General features: G+C 47.2%; 1 protein-coding gene across 3 annotated transcripts in view; it reads right to left on the bottom strand.

The window, feature by feature from the left end:
- Positions 1 to 6,154: 6,154 nt before the first annotated feature.
- The window catches only part of Exoc6b (exocyst complex component 6B), a 442,378-nt gene continuing 432,350 nt past the window's right edge, over positions 6,155 to 16,182 (bottom strand). For all 3 annotated transcript variants that reach the window (XM_055596436.1, XM_055596434.1, XM_055596435.1), the window contains 2 exons: positions 12,758 to 12,870; positions 6,155 to 9,313 (listed from right to left, as the gene is read on the bottom strand). In XM_055596436.1, the coding sequence (XP_055452411.1) occupies positions 9,187 to 9,313; positions 12,758 to 12,870 (240 nt within the window). In that variant the 3' untranslated portion in view covers positions 6,155 to 9,186. The remainder of the gene's footprint in view (positions 9,314 to 12,757; positions 12,871 to 16,182) is intronic.

Raw genomic sequence — 16,182 nt, forward strand, 5'->3', positions numbered from 1 at the left:
AGTTGGACAAGAATGAACAGAGCTTAAAATACTGTGCAGGCACTACTAGAGCCTGTGCAGAGCGCCAGTCTGTGCCTGGAAGAGCATTTCTACAGCACGCAAAAAGAATTCAGTGACATTCATTTCCTGTTTTACAGAGGAATTCCAAATATACTTAGGCCCACTGTGTGTCCGCAGGTAATCCCCCTTGCGTTTTAGAGACAGCCATTATCATGAGTTTACTTTCAAAACATAATTTGTAATATGCAGTTTTCTAGCATTCTTTGGTTTCCTTTTTTGATTCAACACTCTTCTTGATGCATGTTGACACATGCCACTATAGCTCCTCTCAATAGCTAAGTAGCGTTCCACTGGGTGACGGCATCGAAATGGACCCAGGGTTCCGCTGATGAACATGTCTGCCGTTCACCCTAGCAAGCTCTGCTATGAGGGAGATCCCTGGACACACTTCTTTCACGCATGTGTGTGGTTCCTCTAGTGAACGTTCTCAGAGCTGCTGCGTCTTAGTATACGCACACTTGGAACAAGGTGTGTTTAGGGCCTTTTCATTCAGAAAGACAGTATTGCAGGTGGCCACGCAATGCTTCATCGGGGTTGAGAAATAGCTCCAAAGCAGATGCTGCATTTTGGTGTGTTTACAGATCTGTATTAGTGACAAATGAAAGTGATACTTGGCTTTGGATTAGTTGAGTTTTTGCCACCAAATGAGGCAAGAAAGCACTTCCAGTTTCTAGAGTGTTGTGGCTTGGGGACACCTACGGTTTGAAAGGCCCCCTGCAGTGGCAGTTACAAGACTGGCTCCCCCAATCTTGTCAGCAACAACAGACCTTAATAGTTGTGACAGTCTGACAGCTGTGTATATTTAATTCCTACAGTCAAACAATAAAGAAGTGCTTGTGCCTATAAAGCTAGCACTTGGGAGGCAGAGGCAGGAGGATCACCACAATGGCGAAGTTTCCCTGAGCTGTACGGCAAGTACTAGGTCATCCAGGGCCACACAGCAAACCTTTGTCACGGAGTGAGATGGAGGGTGGAATGGAGTTGGGGTGGGGGTTCAGCATGAAAAGGGAAATTTCATTTATAACATTAATGAAAAATAATCAGACACTGAGGAGTATAATTCAGAAATGTGAACTCCCATTCATCTTGACATTATTTCATAAGTTCAATGGAATATTTCATCAAAAATCACAACAAAAATTTGAAACTTAAAAAAATATATAAATTTATCCCAGAACGTTCTGAAATAGTATGGCACAGGAATCAATGACTTGCTTTATGGTGATTAGACAACCTGCACAGAGACAGAATGAGTGGAGACTGTTGGGAATCCCAGGGACAGAGCCACAGACAAACAGGAATCACACGCCCTACAATGCAAGAGTGAAATGGTGATGCTGTGAGACACTGAGCAGCCACGTGGAAGAAAGGCGTGCAGGGATGTTCCGGCCACATTCCTCCTTACACAGTAAAATTAAAACTCTTAAAGGACTAATGTATCAAACTGAATGAGGCATCAGAAAAAAAGGTGGCTTAATGCTTTTAAAATCTGCGGTGAAGAAGTTAGACATGAAATCCAAATACTGCAAAGCCTAGTGATGATGTTTCAACAGCAAAAACCTGCACAAAGCCACACAAGCAGTTGCCAGCGGCTGGCCCTCGGGGTCCCTCCACCATCGCCCTGTGAGGTCTTCACCACGACTTCAGTGTCTGCAGTAGAGCCTGACTGCTTCAGTCTGACAGGAGGCTTTCTCTCCCTGTAGATTCTAGTTGCTACGGTGGTCAGAATAGTTAGTCTGTGGAACATTCCTAACCAAATCCGATGGCATGGCTTCTGACTGAGAGCTCTGGACACTGGGAGCTCTGGAATTTGATCCATCTCCTCTCCTAAGGGCCACTGAAAGTCAGGTTTTGCACAGTAGCCTGGACGGTGAAAGCTGACCAAGTGGCAGTGGATTAGCCACGGTGAGAGAGCTGAGATTCAGGATGGCCTTGTTACAATGAAAGATGGGGGGCCGGAAGAAAAGAAACAGGACTTCGACATGTTTAGTCATTGTGTTAAGTGCACTCAGAACCACCTTTGCACTTTCTGCCTCTAAATCTCCCTTTCTGACTTGCTTCTTGTTATTTAGAAAACAAAGTTCCAACTGCTATGCACAGTAGTTAAACTCAGACAAACTTGGGGGGGGGGAGCATGTGCAGCAAACAGGCTGGAAGCACCACAGGAAGAATGACAAGCAAGTCAGCATGGGAGAGAAAAGAGCCCCACAAACACAGGGCCACGCACCATGGCCAGCCACGGAGACAGGCTCAGTGCACGGGAATCAAAGGATGCACATTACATGAGATCGAGCGAGCGTGTTCAGGGTGGTATGGCCACAGACAGGACGTACATTAGAACAAAAAAGATAATGTATTTATTTTTTATTTAAAAGGTTGGCAAGAATGAAATTTATTATTTGTGCTGAGGACAGAGGAATAGAGTCAGATCCTGTAGAGGACATAAAGTATGATTAAAAAACTCTACTAGCATATATAACTTTAAACCAGCCAACCAACCAACCAACTAAATGTTACCTATAAAATACCTACGACATATACAACTAGCATCTGTAATATCTCATAGGAGTCACATGCTGGGCATATTCTGAATATTCATCAGCTCAGAGACGGTGAAATAAGGGTGTGGTCCATCCAGGAGACAAGGGTGCTACGGGCTTCCATTGTGAATAGATTTTAGATGCATCAGTGAGAAAATAAAACTGTAACACAATGTATTATTATCATATAATTTTCTTTTGGTTAGAACATTCTAATCATTTGAAAGAATTTCATCATACTGTTAATAGTCATATATAGGAGGCAAGTTTAGTGAAGGAAGCCTCAGTCTTGTCAGACACAGACAGAACCCCCCGACCTAAAGATGGAAACCACACCTTACTACATTCATATTAGGAACTAAACTGTCACTTGCTTTTGTCTCCTGACTTCATCTGTTTCCAACCTGCTCTTTGCTGGTGGGATAAAGTGGGACAGCACATGTTTACCGAGAATTTTTAAATCATAATGAAATGAACTCAAAGGCTGGTTTGCTTGTCAGTTATCTACCACATAGTGGCAGTTCTAAACAGTGCTAGTGGCAGGCTCTCCTGAGGGTGCAGCACTGTCCTCAGAGCCCTCTCCTTGGTTCTTAGCTAGTTCCAATCCTGTGACTCCTGGGCCATATGTGTACTGTTTACTGGGCTGGATATGCATAGGCTTCAAGTAGGAGTGGTGTTCCTCCCTTTGCAGAATTCATGGTCTCACAGGCAAAGCCAGCATGACGGCAAGCCTTTAATTTAATCCCTGCACTCAGGAGACAGAGATAGGAGGATCACTGTGAGTCTGAAGCCAGCTTAGTTTGCACAGCAATTCCAAGCCAGCCAGGACTACACACAGTATGATCCTGTCTCAAAAGCTGGGCCCTGTGCTTATCTTCTCACCTGGTTGCTATTCTGCTGCCCTGCTCCCAAGGCCTTCCTGTTTCTAAGAGGCATTGATGGTGTGGTCTTATTTTGTCTCCCATGTATCTCCACACCTGCCCTCAGTGTCCAGACCCGTGTAGCCTTCCATTCTGCCCCTTAGAATCGCACCTGAAAAACCTCAGAGTTGTCATGGGCGCCCTTCCAGTACCTACAGAAGTGGCTTCCCAGCAGGCTCGCTAGGGAAGGGGGTCACTGGGGAGGCAGGGCCTTCCTCCATCAGCTTAAAAAATAAACACCCCATAGAAGAGAAAGGAAGAGAGAGCTCTCCACCCAGCTTTACCTGAGCCTGGCAACAGACAGGGGTGTGTGAGGGAGAACAAGAGGGAGGCACAGTTAATTAGCCTTCCAAGCAGAGGTGAGCGCTGGAGATGGCGAGACCCATTTACAGGAGGGAATAGACCCATCATTGAGACTAGAGAAAGGGAGGATTGTTCCAGGCCAGGAAAGCGTCTCAATGTTCGGATTCCATTCCCTTTCTGGAGCTCTGGAGGGAGAAAGGTCATGACTTGGGCTGGGAAGGTACACTTAGCAGACTGGGAGGGGGGTTGCTATCTTAGGTCCTGTTCTGGGCCTGCAACCTGTCCCACCCCAAGGGAATGGGCTTCATTCCTCCCTGGAAGCTGGTACGGGCTGTCAAAGGCAGGGGTGCGCTGGGAGAGGCCCCCATTACCATCACAAGGGCTGTCAGACCCCACAATGCGGTGGGGCCCCAAATGCAGGGTAACCCTAACCCTGCAGTGATTGAAACAGATAGAGGGGGAGCTCTCCCACACAATGGCGGTCCTGGCCCCTCTCCTCCTCCTCCTTGCACTTCCTCAAGCGCCTTTGTCTTCTGGTCCCTTGGGCTTGGAGGCTCTCTCTCTCCCCACAAATGCTGCCCATTAACCTCAGAATGAGGCCGCTAGGGGAAGGCCTGGCCTTTTCTCTCCTTGCCTTATCTCCCAGAAGTCCTTCTGGTTCTCCCCTGACTGCTGAGCAAAAAAGATGCCCAGCTGTGAAAAAACACCCTTGGGTTTGAATCAGTCAGTCCCACAGGAGCTGCTGGTCCTTCCTGGGTTGGTCATTTGCAGCCGGTGCTCAGAGATGGTAGAAGTTTCCCGGGGGTGAGCAGCCCTGGGAGAGCCCAATGGCCACACCTGGCCCTTTGTCGTCTCCCTATGCCCAAAGTGCAGAGTCCTCTGGACCCTTCGTATACACCCCGGTCTGACTGGTGAAACAAAGCTTTTCTGGTCTTTTGGGGTGACCTGGGTTTCTACTGAGGTTCCTGAAAAGTGTGGACACCAGTCTTCAAAATATGCCAGTACTTGGGGTGACGAGGAGAGAAAGCGATGGCTCAGAACCTCCCCTGTTCACTCACATGGACATCTCTAAAGGGATACGGTTATCATTTGTAGTATTGTAGACATGCCTCTTTCTTACTCGTTGAGAAAAGCCACAAAGCTGCTTCCTGAAAGAAGGAAGGAGGGGTGGATGAAAGCCCATGAGCACACAGAAATATGCATACACCACATCCACACCACATTTCACGAACTTAACTCTGGACCTCTGGGTCTCAACTACATGCTACCAGGGGGAGATACACATTTTGGCACCAACGTGAAAGCAGAGGGGGCTCCAGGCAGGACTGAGGGCACGCTTCCTGTGAAGGCTGGCTTTACTTAGAGCCAGGCAACTGGTGGTCCTGGGTCCTGCACAGTGCATGAGGTGCGGATTTCCTACCAGCCCTGCGTTGGGCTTGAAGAGGAAGCCAGGAGACAAGGCAGCTATGGACAGACGTGAGATGCTCAGCGGACAGGCATGCTGTACCCTGGAGGGGGGAGGACAAAGCCCACAGCCATGCGCAGCTGCACCAGGCCAGGCACTGCAGCCCTCACAGCCCTCACAGTTTACGACGTCCCTGTAAAATCAGGACCTGGCACTCCGTGTGACTAGCGAGCTAGCAAATGAACTGTTCAAGGCGATCCAGCTAGTAGGCCACACTGAAGGAACTGAAGCCCAGGTGTTCTGGCAGCAAACCTGGTCCTGTCACATGGACAGTGCCACTTACCATGGCTGTATGGTCCTTCAGTGCCTCCCAGCACGTAACAGCGTAGGGGCAACTTCAAGCTTTAGCGTGGTCTATACCTCAAGCACTCCTGAGCTGTCCTACAGTTAAATCACAAAGCCACACTAATGGGTACCTTTCAATCCCTTCTCTACAGTGCCTGCTGTTCAGCTCCTTCTCTGCCAGGCTAGCTTTGCTCTGGATAATGTGTATCACTCCTGCCTGGCTGGAGTCTGTCCCCACAGAGTGGGTAAAAGCCCACCCCAGTATCCCACATAAGCTAGGCCCTTCAATGTATCTCTCTTGGTGGCTGTGCCAGCGCCAGCCATACATCTTGTCTTTTTTTTCCCCCCCCTAGAGCTGAGGACCGAACCCAGGCACTCTACCACTGAGCTAAATCCCCAACCCCCAGCCATACATCTTAACAACACCTGATGTTACAACATGGCCTCTCCACACCAGGTTCTTGCTAGCTCACCTCCTTAGTCAGCTCAGTGGGGCCATTGGTCACAAACACAGGCACACTGTGCAAAAGGGATGAGAACAAAAACATCACAAGACAACATGGCGGCTTTTGGAACAGGTATGTAGGCTCTCATTTAATAGCAGTTAAGAGGACTGTGTACAAGGGAATGGTATACTCATGCTTTTTCCACAGAGGAACCCCCTTTATGCAGCTAGCTGGAGCAGAGCTGCTTTCCTGGTGAGCATGAGAGAAAAAGGTCCCTTTCAGAGGTACAGCTGGATCTCACTGCATTTCTCCCACAAATGTGGAACTGTGCAAAACGAAAAAGCTATTTCCAACACATCAGGAAGAAGTGACTAAAATGCAGCCGAATGAGAGAGGCGGGATGAAGGGGCAGAGGGAGGAGGGCACATCAAATGCATTCTGAGGGAGGCTTGTCGAAGCCGCCCCAAGCCTGCGCTCAGAGGTCTAAAGTGGGAAACCCCTGGCCAGTGCCACCCCTGGGCCTGGGGCCTGCTGTGGAGCTAGATGGACTGTTGGGCCTGGTGCACGACAGCGTCACTGGGGGAGATACTCCTTTTGCTAACAGGGACTCTGGGGTCTTGTGTGCAGCTCCTACTCTTCTCTACCTATACCAGTGTTAGCTGGTACTGAGCCCCCCCCCCCCCCGAATGGTGAAAATAAGTGAGCCATTGCCGAAGCAAGGCTCACAAGCCAGACTGTCTGAAGGATATGGATCTGGCTGGAAGGGTGCAGACCTCCATGCAGCAGGGTCTCACCCCACCTGAGACACCTGATCCACCCCACGTGGTCCGCAGGCGTCTGAGGTAAGATCACAGCGTCTGAGGCCTAAGGGCACACATACTTGCTCAAGTCCTCAGGGCCAGCTCAGCTTTATGCCTATGGAATGAAAAAAAGAAAAGGAAAGGAAAAAAGTTCCCCCTTCACCAATCCATAACCTCCTTGACATTGTAGGTTCCTGGCTACCACAGCTCAGAAGTAGCATGCTGCCTTTTGTTAGGAAACAGTACAGGCCGATGCAGAGGCAGGAAGAGAAAAGCCAGGTGGCCATTCTCACACACCCTGAGACTGGATGAAATTTCCCTTCAGCAGGACTCTGGTGTGTAAGGTACAGTGGCCTTGTTCCTCCACCTGCTCTTCATTCCATCTGTGTCAGTTTCTTCGGGACAGAAGTAGACAGTAGACAAACAGCAAGATGTAGTGATTATAAGTGTCCTAAAAAGACAAATGCTGTGACAGCCCACTGATGATCTCAGGGCTGACAAGCACTGGTGAAGGGCCTTCCCTTCCTTCTCAGTCAGCAGGACTTCAGGTTAGTGGAATCATTTCTTACCCTTTTCAATAAACCCAGGGCTCAGAGAGACCGCCTTGTCTCCCTTCCCATAGGCCCCTGCCTGCCTGGGGCTAATCAAGTTTAGGGTGTTCCTGTGTGACTCCTAAACCTTTGGGCCACTGTGTAGCCAGAGGACAAGACTTGCAGGTTTGTGAAGAGCACCTGGGTGGCTTGTTCTCTCTAGTTCTAGGAAGCTGGACCTCTGTATGGTGTTCTCTTCCTGTTGGTGTTCAAGATGGCTACTGCGAGAGTGGAGTGTGTTCAAATGGGGTAGACTGTGGTAAGCTAGGAGATATGGAAGCACTGCTGTCCCAGAAGCACACAGTAGCTGACAAAGGCAATGAGAGATTGATTGACCAGTCACTCCACTCATCACTGAAGCTGGAAACACTTTTGTGACATCTTGGTCAATGTTCTATGATGTAATTAGCCTCTTACCAGCAGTCAACCTCAGAGCATAAATCCCTTTGGCCAACTTCACAGTTAAGCCTTTGCATGGTTTCAGGGGGCTATCTGGCTGCCCCAGGCTCCAGAGATCAGAGATACGACTCCAGAAAAGCATTTCAGCTGAGGCCAAGGGATGGCTCAGAAGATGGGAGCCCTGGGCTTGAGCAAGACAAGCTTTGTCTCTCTGATGTGACTTAGTTGATGACAGCTGGGCCAGAGGCAACAAGCCATTAGCTACAGCTGACCCTGTCTACCTCATGGTGACAGATCGATGCCGAGAAATATCTGGTCTTATGGTGGCTGTGCCCACAACTGTAGGGCTTGTGACAATTTTTTTCTTTAAAGATGGTAGCCAGAAGGCTGTTGTTAAAACATGACTGCAATCTCAAGAAATCATGAGCTCTCTCTACCCATGGTGAAGGCACCCAGCTATTTTCAGGCTTCAGGGGATCTGATCATTTAGAGATGTTGCTGCTGGAGGCGAGTATGAGATTCTCACTCAGGGACCTTCAAAAGCCACTGCTGACCTATGTTCTGAACCAAGTGTTATGGTCATGAAAGAATGAACAGAGACAAATGGCAATGGAGCTAGGGTCCTGACCCAACTTGGCTTTCAAGATTCAGAAAAACAACCTCCCCAGTGGGCAGCTTACTTTTCAGTACAGGCCCAAGTGTTTACTTAGCTTACTATCCTTTCCAAGCCACAAGGCCTAGTCAGACCTACAGTGATAAAACTGCCACCTACGTGACCAGAATAAAACTGTCATTTTGCCACATGCCATACTGTCTCTCATATTTTTTTCCCCCAAAGCTGAGGACTGAACCCAGGGCCATGTGCTTGCTAGGCAAGTGCTCTACCACTGAGCTAACTCCCCAACCCCATGCCATACTCTCATGAGCCAATTATTCAGCCGATGAGGCAGATGGATATTCTAAAAAGAGGCTGGCTTTGGTTTACTACATAGGAATGTCTCCCAGGCTCTTCTATGCACTTAAATGAGAGCCTGGGAGCAAATTGGATACGTATTAGCATCCTTTTACTTCATTTCAACTCCCAGGCACCCACTGAATTGTGGAGCGCTGGATAATAGGCAGCTTACCATGCTGGCACTGACAGCTTTCCCGGGATAACACAGAAAGTGTGGCAGTAACTTCCTCTAAGCCCTTGTGTTCTTGCTTATTCTTGTGCCTCTCTTACTACAGGGAAATGTTATGTGAATACTGTACAGGGGTTAATAAAAAAATACATATGCTCTCTTTGAGGAAGAATGCACAAATGCAGGGCCAGCCCAGGGGAGATTCTGGACCATTGGCTATGGATAAGTGGCCTCTATGGGCCCAAGGCCAACATTCAGGAGTGGTGGCTGCTGATGAGTCCTCGGAGCTGCTTGGCCACAGTGTCAATCAATTTCTGCTTGTCTCGCTCATTTTTCCGGAACTGTGCAAACATGTTATTCTTGCGGCTAGTGTCTTTCATCCTAAACAGAGAAGGAGAGAAAGAAGGCAAGGTGTTTGAGATAGCACCAACAAAGAATAAGCAGAAAGTAGGATGGATGGCATTTTAACCATTACCCAGAGTGGAAGAGTTAGGACTATTTCTATTTTCCAGCTATCTACTCATTATGGAGCTGTTCTCCAGGCACCTGACTTCAGCTGCCTTTGGTCAAGGGCTAGTTTCAGAAGGTCAGGTCTTTATCTTCATACCTCTCCCACCTGACCCGCCCTTATGTCTTCAGATGAGGACCTTTATGGAAGTCTAAGACAGGTAAGGCTCTGCTGGCTGGCAGACTCCTAAAAATGTCTGGGGTACACTTATTTCACAAGCCTTCTGGGACAGAAGAGATGGGATTTGGAAGGTGAGACAGAAAAATATTGTCTTAAAATTAATTGCAGGAGATCATGAGTCATCCCAGAGCTACTGTGTATCTTTAAGCCCCACTCTAGCTGGTCACTCTTTCTTGCCCCTGAAAAAGTGAAGGGCTGGTCTCTTGATTAGTTTCAAGATTACAGATGAGAAGTAGTACGATGGCCAGGTGGGCACAGAGTTGAGGGAAGCAGGTTCCCAAGGGATGGGCATCCTCTCAGTTAACAAAGCCAGGCTTTATGTGAGAGACAGTCTGAGCATTCAATGGTCCTATACAATCTCAGATCTCTGTTTTGGTCCTGCTAAAGTTCTGCAGGTGACATTCCTGGAGCGGAAATAATGGAGATGGCTGTATCAGGTGGATGGACTTACCAGGGAGGCAGCATTAAAGAAAGAGCAGACTGACAGCCAAGCCACTGTGACAGAGCCTAGGACTATGCTATTTTCTGTAGAGGGCCTGTAATCCACGGCATCCACTGCTGATGATTTCCTCTGGCCTAGCCTCTGCACCCTGACTCCTAGCCCATGGGTGAGGTGGGTCAGCTGGCACTTTTGTTCTTAGAACTGAACTGGCTCACTGACTTCCCTGCTCTTGGGGCTGCATGAAGAAAGGCCAGAAGAGGGTCTAAATTACTCCCATGCATACTTCCCAAAGGTCTTTGGCCAATCCCAGGCTTTCTTTCCTCTTGTGGGCAATCTTTTGAAGAGGGACATAGTTGGAGGCTATGGATTAATAGATAGAGCTCATACAAAGGCACAGTGTGTGCTTATCTGTGTTTACATATCCACTGAATGTATACAGTCCATAAGGGCATCTGAGTGGCAAGAAAGCACAGCCATCTTGCTCTCTGACAATGACAGACAAAGCTAACTGTGACTTTTCTCCCTAGGCTCAGAGTCATTCTTTCAGGCTGGAGTTTTTCATCAGCCTGAGCTCCTGCCCACACGTAGGAAGTCTGCTTTAGGCCAGGAAGGAAGGCAGATGACTTGTCTGGGTTGGAAAAAGGGCACACAGCCTGTAAGACCCTGGTGAGCACAAATTACTGCTTTAAACACTAATTGCACAATCATGCTTGTGGAACTGGCACAGTTTAGATTATTATGAAGGACTCCCCTTCATTTTGCTGGACAAGATATAAATCCAAACAACAGGAAAGAGGTAACAGAGAAGCCCTGTCTACATTTGCAGCACATTTGACTTGACTGATGTTATGATTTCCTGTGGCAGTGCCAAAATGGGTTCCCTGTAGCTCAAGGGGAGGACCCTGCACTCTGTAGGGGAAAGAGAAAAGCCAAGAGGCAAGAAGTTCTTGGCCGTGGAAACCCTTGGTTGGAACCACACTCTCGGGTACTTTGAAGGCTGACAGCGGTATGATGGTTTGTACCAAGGAATGAGCAAATGTAAGGGAGCCCTCCCCTCGTCTATCTCCTGGAAGTCTAGCATTCTCTCTCCCTTAGACAGTCCACCTCTCAGTGATGCAGGGACTTTGCTTTTTCCTGGATAGTACTGGCAGTGACCTGGGTCACTAGGAAGATTTGGAAAGAGAGACTGACAGGTTTGTGTAGCAGCTGCCTTTGAGGAAGAAGAGAGAAGGAATTCCTCTGAGGCTGCAGATGTAGATTTCAGTGACTTGGCGAGCCTTTGCCTTCCAGTGTTGGGGATGAAGATTTCAGATTCACTGACGGCTTAGCACACAGCTCTGTTGCAAGCTAGGCAAGAATGGCGAGATATTACCAGTTGCCATACCTAAGGGTGAGGTAAAGGACCCCAAGAGAAGGGACTGCGCACTGGCTCAAACATTAGGCTTTCTCCCCATTTCTACTGGGTAATGAGAACTCTGTACATGGCTTGCCTCTGATGAGGAATCCTCATGGGAGATATGGGTTCTAGACCCTAAAAGTCATAGGCCCTGTCCCCAGGAGCTCTTCTGTCAGAGATGAACTGCGGACCCTGAGCCAGTAAGAGTACTAAGCATACTAGGAATGGAAGAGATCCTTTCTCTAGTGCTGATGGGAAAAGTCCTTCTATCACTCCCAGGTCCCAAACTGGTAAACCAAAGGTCTATAAAGAACAAGGAAAGGGGAAGTGCTTAGCTAGGTGGCACCGGGTTAGTTTACAAGATTAGTTTGTCAGGGTGGAGAGCGAAAACAGGACCAGGATTTTAGTTTAGTTGCTGGCATCACTGAGGAAACCAGAAAGGACTAGCCTCAAACTTAAGGAAAATTCCCAAGTGAACAATTTATTTATTCTCTAGATAGCCTAGAGAAGAAAGTCATTGGAAAAGAGAACTACCGGAGAAAGTTAACATGAAAGCATCAATTCTTAGCATGTTTCTTGGCTTCAAACTCAGAGCCCATCCCCCTACTCTTGCCTGTTCTCTGCTTCCCCCTTACACCTGGTACATTCTCTAAACCCCCAGGCCCCAATAAGGAGGATACACCTTGATTCCTAATTTTTTTCCCCTAAAGCACTATTCTGACCTTCTAGACTCTAGCCCTTGCCTTTCTAGGGTTGGAGCATGCTTGGCTGTGCATACATGTAGACTGTTACACTGCCTTGGTACAGGTGGTACTGTGACTAGTCAGTCCAACTGTGCTTTACAGAGCTCTTGGGTCCTGGTCTCGGGCTTACCAGTCCTCAAGTAGAACCAGGTTTCCGGGCATACCACTGGCACCTGGGTGACGCATTGGGTAGATTTGAGAGGTTTGGTACTGAGTAACCTACTTCAGGGAACCCCCATCTTGGAGGAGCTCTGCTCAACACATCCCTACACCCCAAGGACTAGGACACGCTCCTATGCTCATGAGGTTGGCCTGAGCCCAAACTAAGTCACTTTACTATCTTCTCTTGTCTTCCTTAGGTAAAGACACTCTGTCTAGTTAGGCTACAAGGTAATACAGGACTGCCAAGTGTAATGATCAAGATGGCAGAAAGCACCCGCAATAGCTCCAAGAGCAAGGATGTTTGTCACAGCACGGGAAACAAGAAAATGGCCTTGTATACCACCTCTTCTACCCCTTCCCACCTCCCACACAGAGAACAGGGTTGAGTACTCACTTCTCAAGCAGGGTCAGAGCTGTCACAGGGTTCACCCGGAGGTACTTGCAGTTGGGCTGTCCATAGTCAGCAAGGTATGTGGACCAATCCCACTGAATGAAGAGGTCTAATAGCTGAAAAATACGCAAATCCCAATGCCAATGGTTAACTAAACAGACAAGAGAAACTAAGACCTCAGAAACCCCATTATTCTTTACTACCAGCTAACTCACAAAATATAGAAATTAACAAGTAATAAAATCAAGAACATCTGCGGGCCACCCTATAACTAAGTAAATGTTAGATGTATAGTACTTTATACCACAGTCACAAGTCCATTGCTGAGACCCCATAACAGCAGTGAGTCTCAAAAGCCAGCCTGTGGAGAAAGTATTCTGGACTGGTCTCAAATGCAGGACCCATAGTAATCACGCACTTATTCATCTGAGAATCCTATCATGAGCCCTCTGCACAACAAACTCTAATGGAGGAACTCAGCAGTCAATAATGAACACATTAGCGGGTGCAGCCCAGGGCCTCCATGCATCTTCAGCCACAGTCAGCACTGCTGCTCCCCGTTTTGTAGACCGGCCAATGTCCTTGGCAGCCTTGCTGCTGTTAACCCACTGTTAACCCAAACTGATCCCAGTTTGGGATCAGGCAGTACATTCAAGTGTCTATTTAGCTGACTTCCATCTGGGCACTTCCATTGCCATTTTCTTACATGATACTGCCATTTTTGAAGACTGTAGTCCCACTGCCTCCACTGTTTCCTCATCTTTGCTTTGTCTGATGCTTTCTTAGATGTATAGTATGTATTTTCAACTGTAATGCCACACAAGCGACACCATGTCCTCCTCTCGGGACCATATCCTGGATGGAGGTTATATGTTTTTCTTCTGCAAAAGTACAACAAAAGTTCTATTGTGTTATTTTTAAAAGTTGACGTTTGTTTGCTTGTTTTGTTTTGCTTTGTGCATGTACACACCAGGCACTGTGTGAAAGTCAGAGGACGGTTTGTGGGATGTGGGCCTCTCCTTCCACCACGAGGGTTCTGTGGCTCGAACTCAGTTTATCCGTCATGGTGGCAAGCACCCTTCCCTTCTGAGCCATCTAGCTAACCCTTGTTCCATTGTTTTTATGCATCAAGTCAGGCAGACCTTGCAGTGCCAAATTTCTCTTTAGAATAACAGACTTCTTGAGGAAGGGGTTGTTTCAGATCATGTAAACCTCGTTCTCCTCAGCCTGGGCCTGTCATTGCTGAACAGACTTTTCCTGTGACAATATTTACTATAGTATCGCCCACAGGATGTCCTATTTGCTGCACTCCTGCCCTCACTATTAATTCCAACTGTTTTGTGAGTAGAAGCACTGCTCCTTCCCATTACTTATCTAATCACATATATCAGCGTGACCTTCTGGGTATTTACTATGGCAGGATATAATCCTTACAGTCATTATCTTGTTGTTTTTTTGCTCCCGCTATTGCTGTAGCGACTCTTCAGAATTGGGCTCTATATTTTTGATCTACCTCTTTTTTATTTTGAATACTTTTCTTCCTTTTAGGTTTTCCAAGTTCATCTTCTATCTTGCACTGACGCAGACCTGAAATCATTTTCTCATCTGAGATGCTTTGGGCTTTCTTAAGTGAGTTGGCATTTAGTAGCCAAGATGTACACAGAGTACACTTGTTTCTGCTGGGGACTGCTCTACCGAAGCCTTTTCAGCGGGCAGGGCTAAGGAAAGGGTGTGTGCACTGTGCATTTCTGTACCCAGGGTGTACACGCAGCAAGGCCACAAGACCACACTGAGGCCTCCAAGTCCAATGTGACACTACGGATTCATTCTAGTCTCTTCCTCTTTTCCTGATTTATCACTTCTTTTTTTGAAGGAGAAGCCTGGTAGTCATTACAGTAGTTGACGTATTCCTTCAGTTCTAGCATAAAGTGTTTTCAGAGTTGCTAACACACACCCCTGTCAGCCAGAGACTTACTGGGTAGCACTGAGCCAACCTCATGTTGGAAAACCTCCTCTTTCTACTATGATGTAAAGATACCACAGAGAACAGAGAGTGCCAGGGGCAAAGGTAAGTACACACAACAATGGGCATGTTGCCAGAAGCCACACCCTGCTTCCAATATGTTTGATTTGTTGACAAGATTTCTACCCACTGCTTACTGTAGAAACTGCTCTGAAAGCAAGAATATCTTTGAGGTAAAAGAAAAACTTGAATGTGTACCTTATATACATCCAAAAGAAGTATTCGTGCTTAACAGGACAGAGTACAAGATCATAATGATAGCATATTTTCTGAGATACCTGTATAATCCCACAAAATTCTAAATATGTGGTGTCTTCTGTAAGTACAGTTTCCTTACATGAGGGAACACAAGCATTACAACACTAGGCAGGAGTCCCCTCCTCTCTGATAGCCTGACAGGAGGAAACCGTCATATTGTCATAGAACATTTTCATAATCTACAACCTGCAGGTACTTTTCAGGAGGGAGCATGGCACAAGAACAAATTGCAGCCTCAGGGTTCCCAACAGAACATGTGGCCCAGACAAAGCTTCTATCAACACTGAGGGCAGGCCAAGAGAAAAAGTATAGAGAAACTGCTGAGCAGCAGACTTGACCATGACCCATCTGTGTTTATTGCCAGGATTTCCCCTGACCCCACGCCCTTAGACATGCAATTCAAAGAACAGCTTTGGCTTGCCTCTTGAATGACCTCAGAAATGTTTCCTGATACAGACATCTGGGCAAATCTCAAAGGAGGAATGAAGAACTTTAACAAACATAGTGCCAACAATGTAGCAGGCACTCCTGGGCACTACACAGGGAAGATGGTGAGATGCCATGTCTAGTTTGGAATTGAGGCTAGTAAATGAACAGATGCAGAGTAAGGGACACTAAGATACTTTAAGAGAGTGGCACAGTTCATAAGAAGGGCTTCTAGCCCAAGCCAGGCAGTTGGGGATTGGCAGGGGTAAGGAAGGTGGTGCCAGGCAAGGAAGTTGACAAGGCTGTCTCTAAAGAGTACTTTGGAAATACTTAAGAGAAAGAAAGCAAGGGACAAAGAGCCTGGATGTGATAAGTTATGGCCACTGAGTTTCAGCTGATAGCCTCTTTGCTTGTTTTTATCAAGAATGCTCCCTGCTATTGTCTAGGGTAGAAGGTGGAAAACTAATCACTACCTGCTTTTTTTAAAAAAACAAAAAAACAAAAAAAAACCCAAAGATTTATTGGAACAGAGCTGTGTTCACTGGCTAACATCTTATCTATGGCTGATTTTATAATTGAGGCCAGTAGCAGCTATGACAAATACTACCACATGCCAGGGAAGCCTAAAGCTGCACTCTTGGACTTTTCAGGGAAGCTTAAATACAGGTCAAGAAGGTGTGTGTGTGTGTGTGTGTGTGTGTGTGTGTGTGTGTGTGTGTGT

This window comes from Psammomys obesus, unplaced genomic scaffold (genome assembly GCF_907164565.1).
Source record: "Psammomys obesus unplaced genomic scaffold, mPsaObe1.curated_primary_1811, whole genome shotgun sequence".
NCBI lineage: Eukaryota > Metazoa > Chordata > Mammalia > Rodentia > Muridae > Psammomys > Psammomys obesus.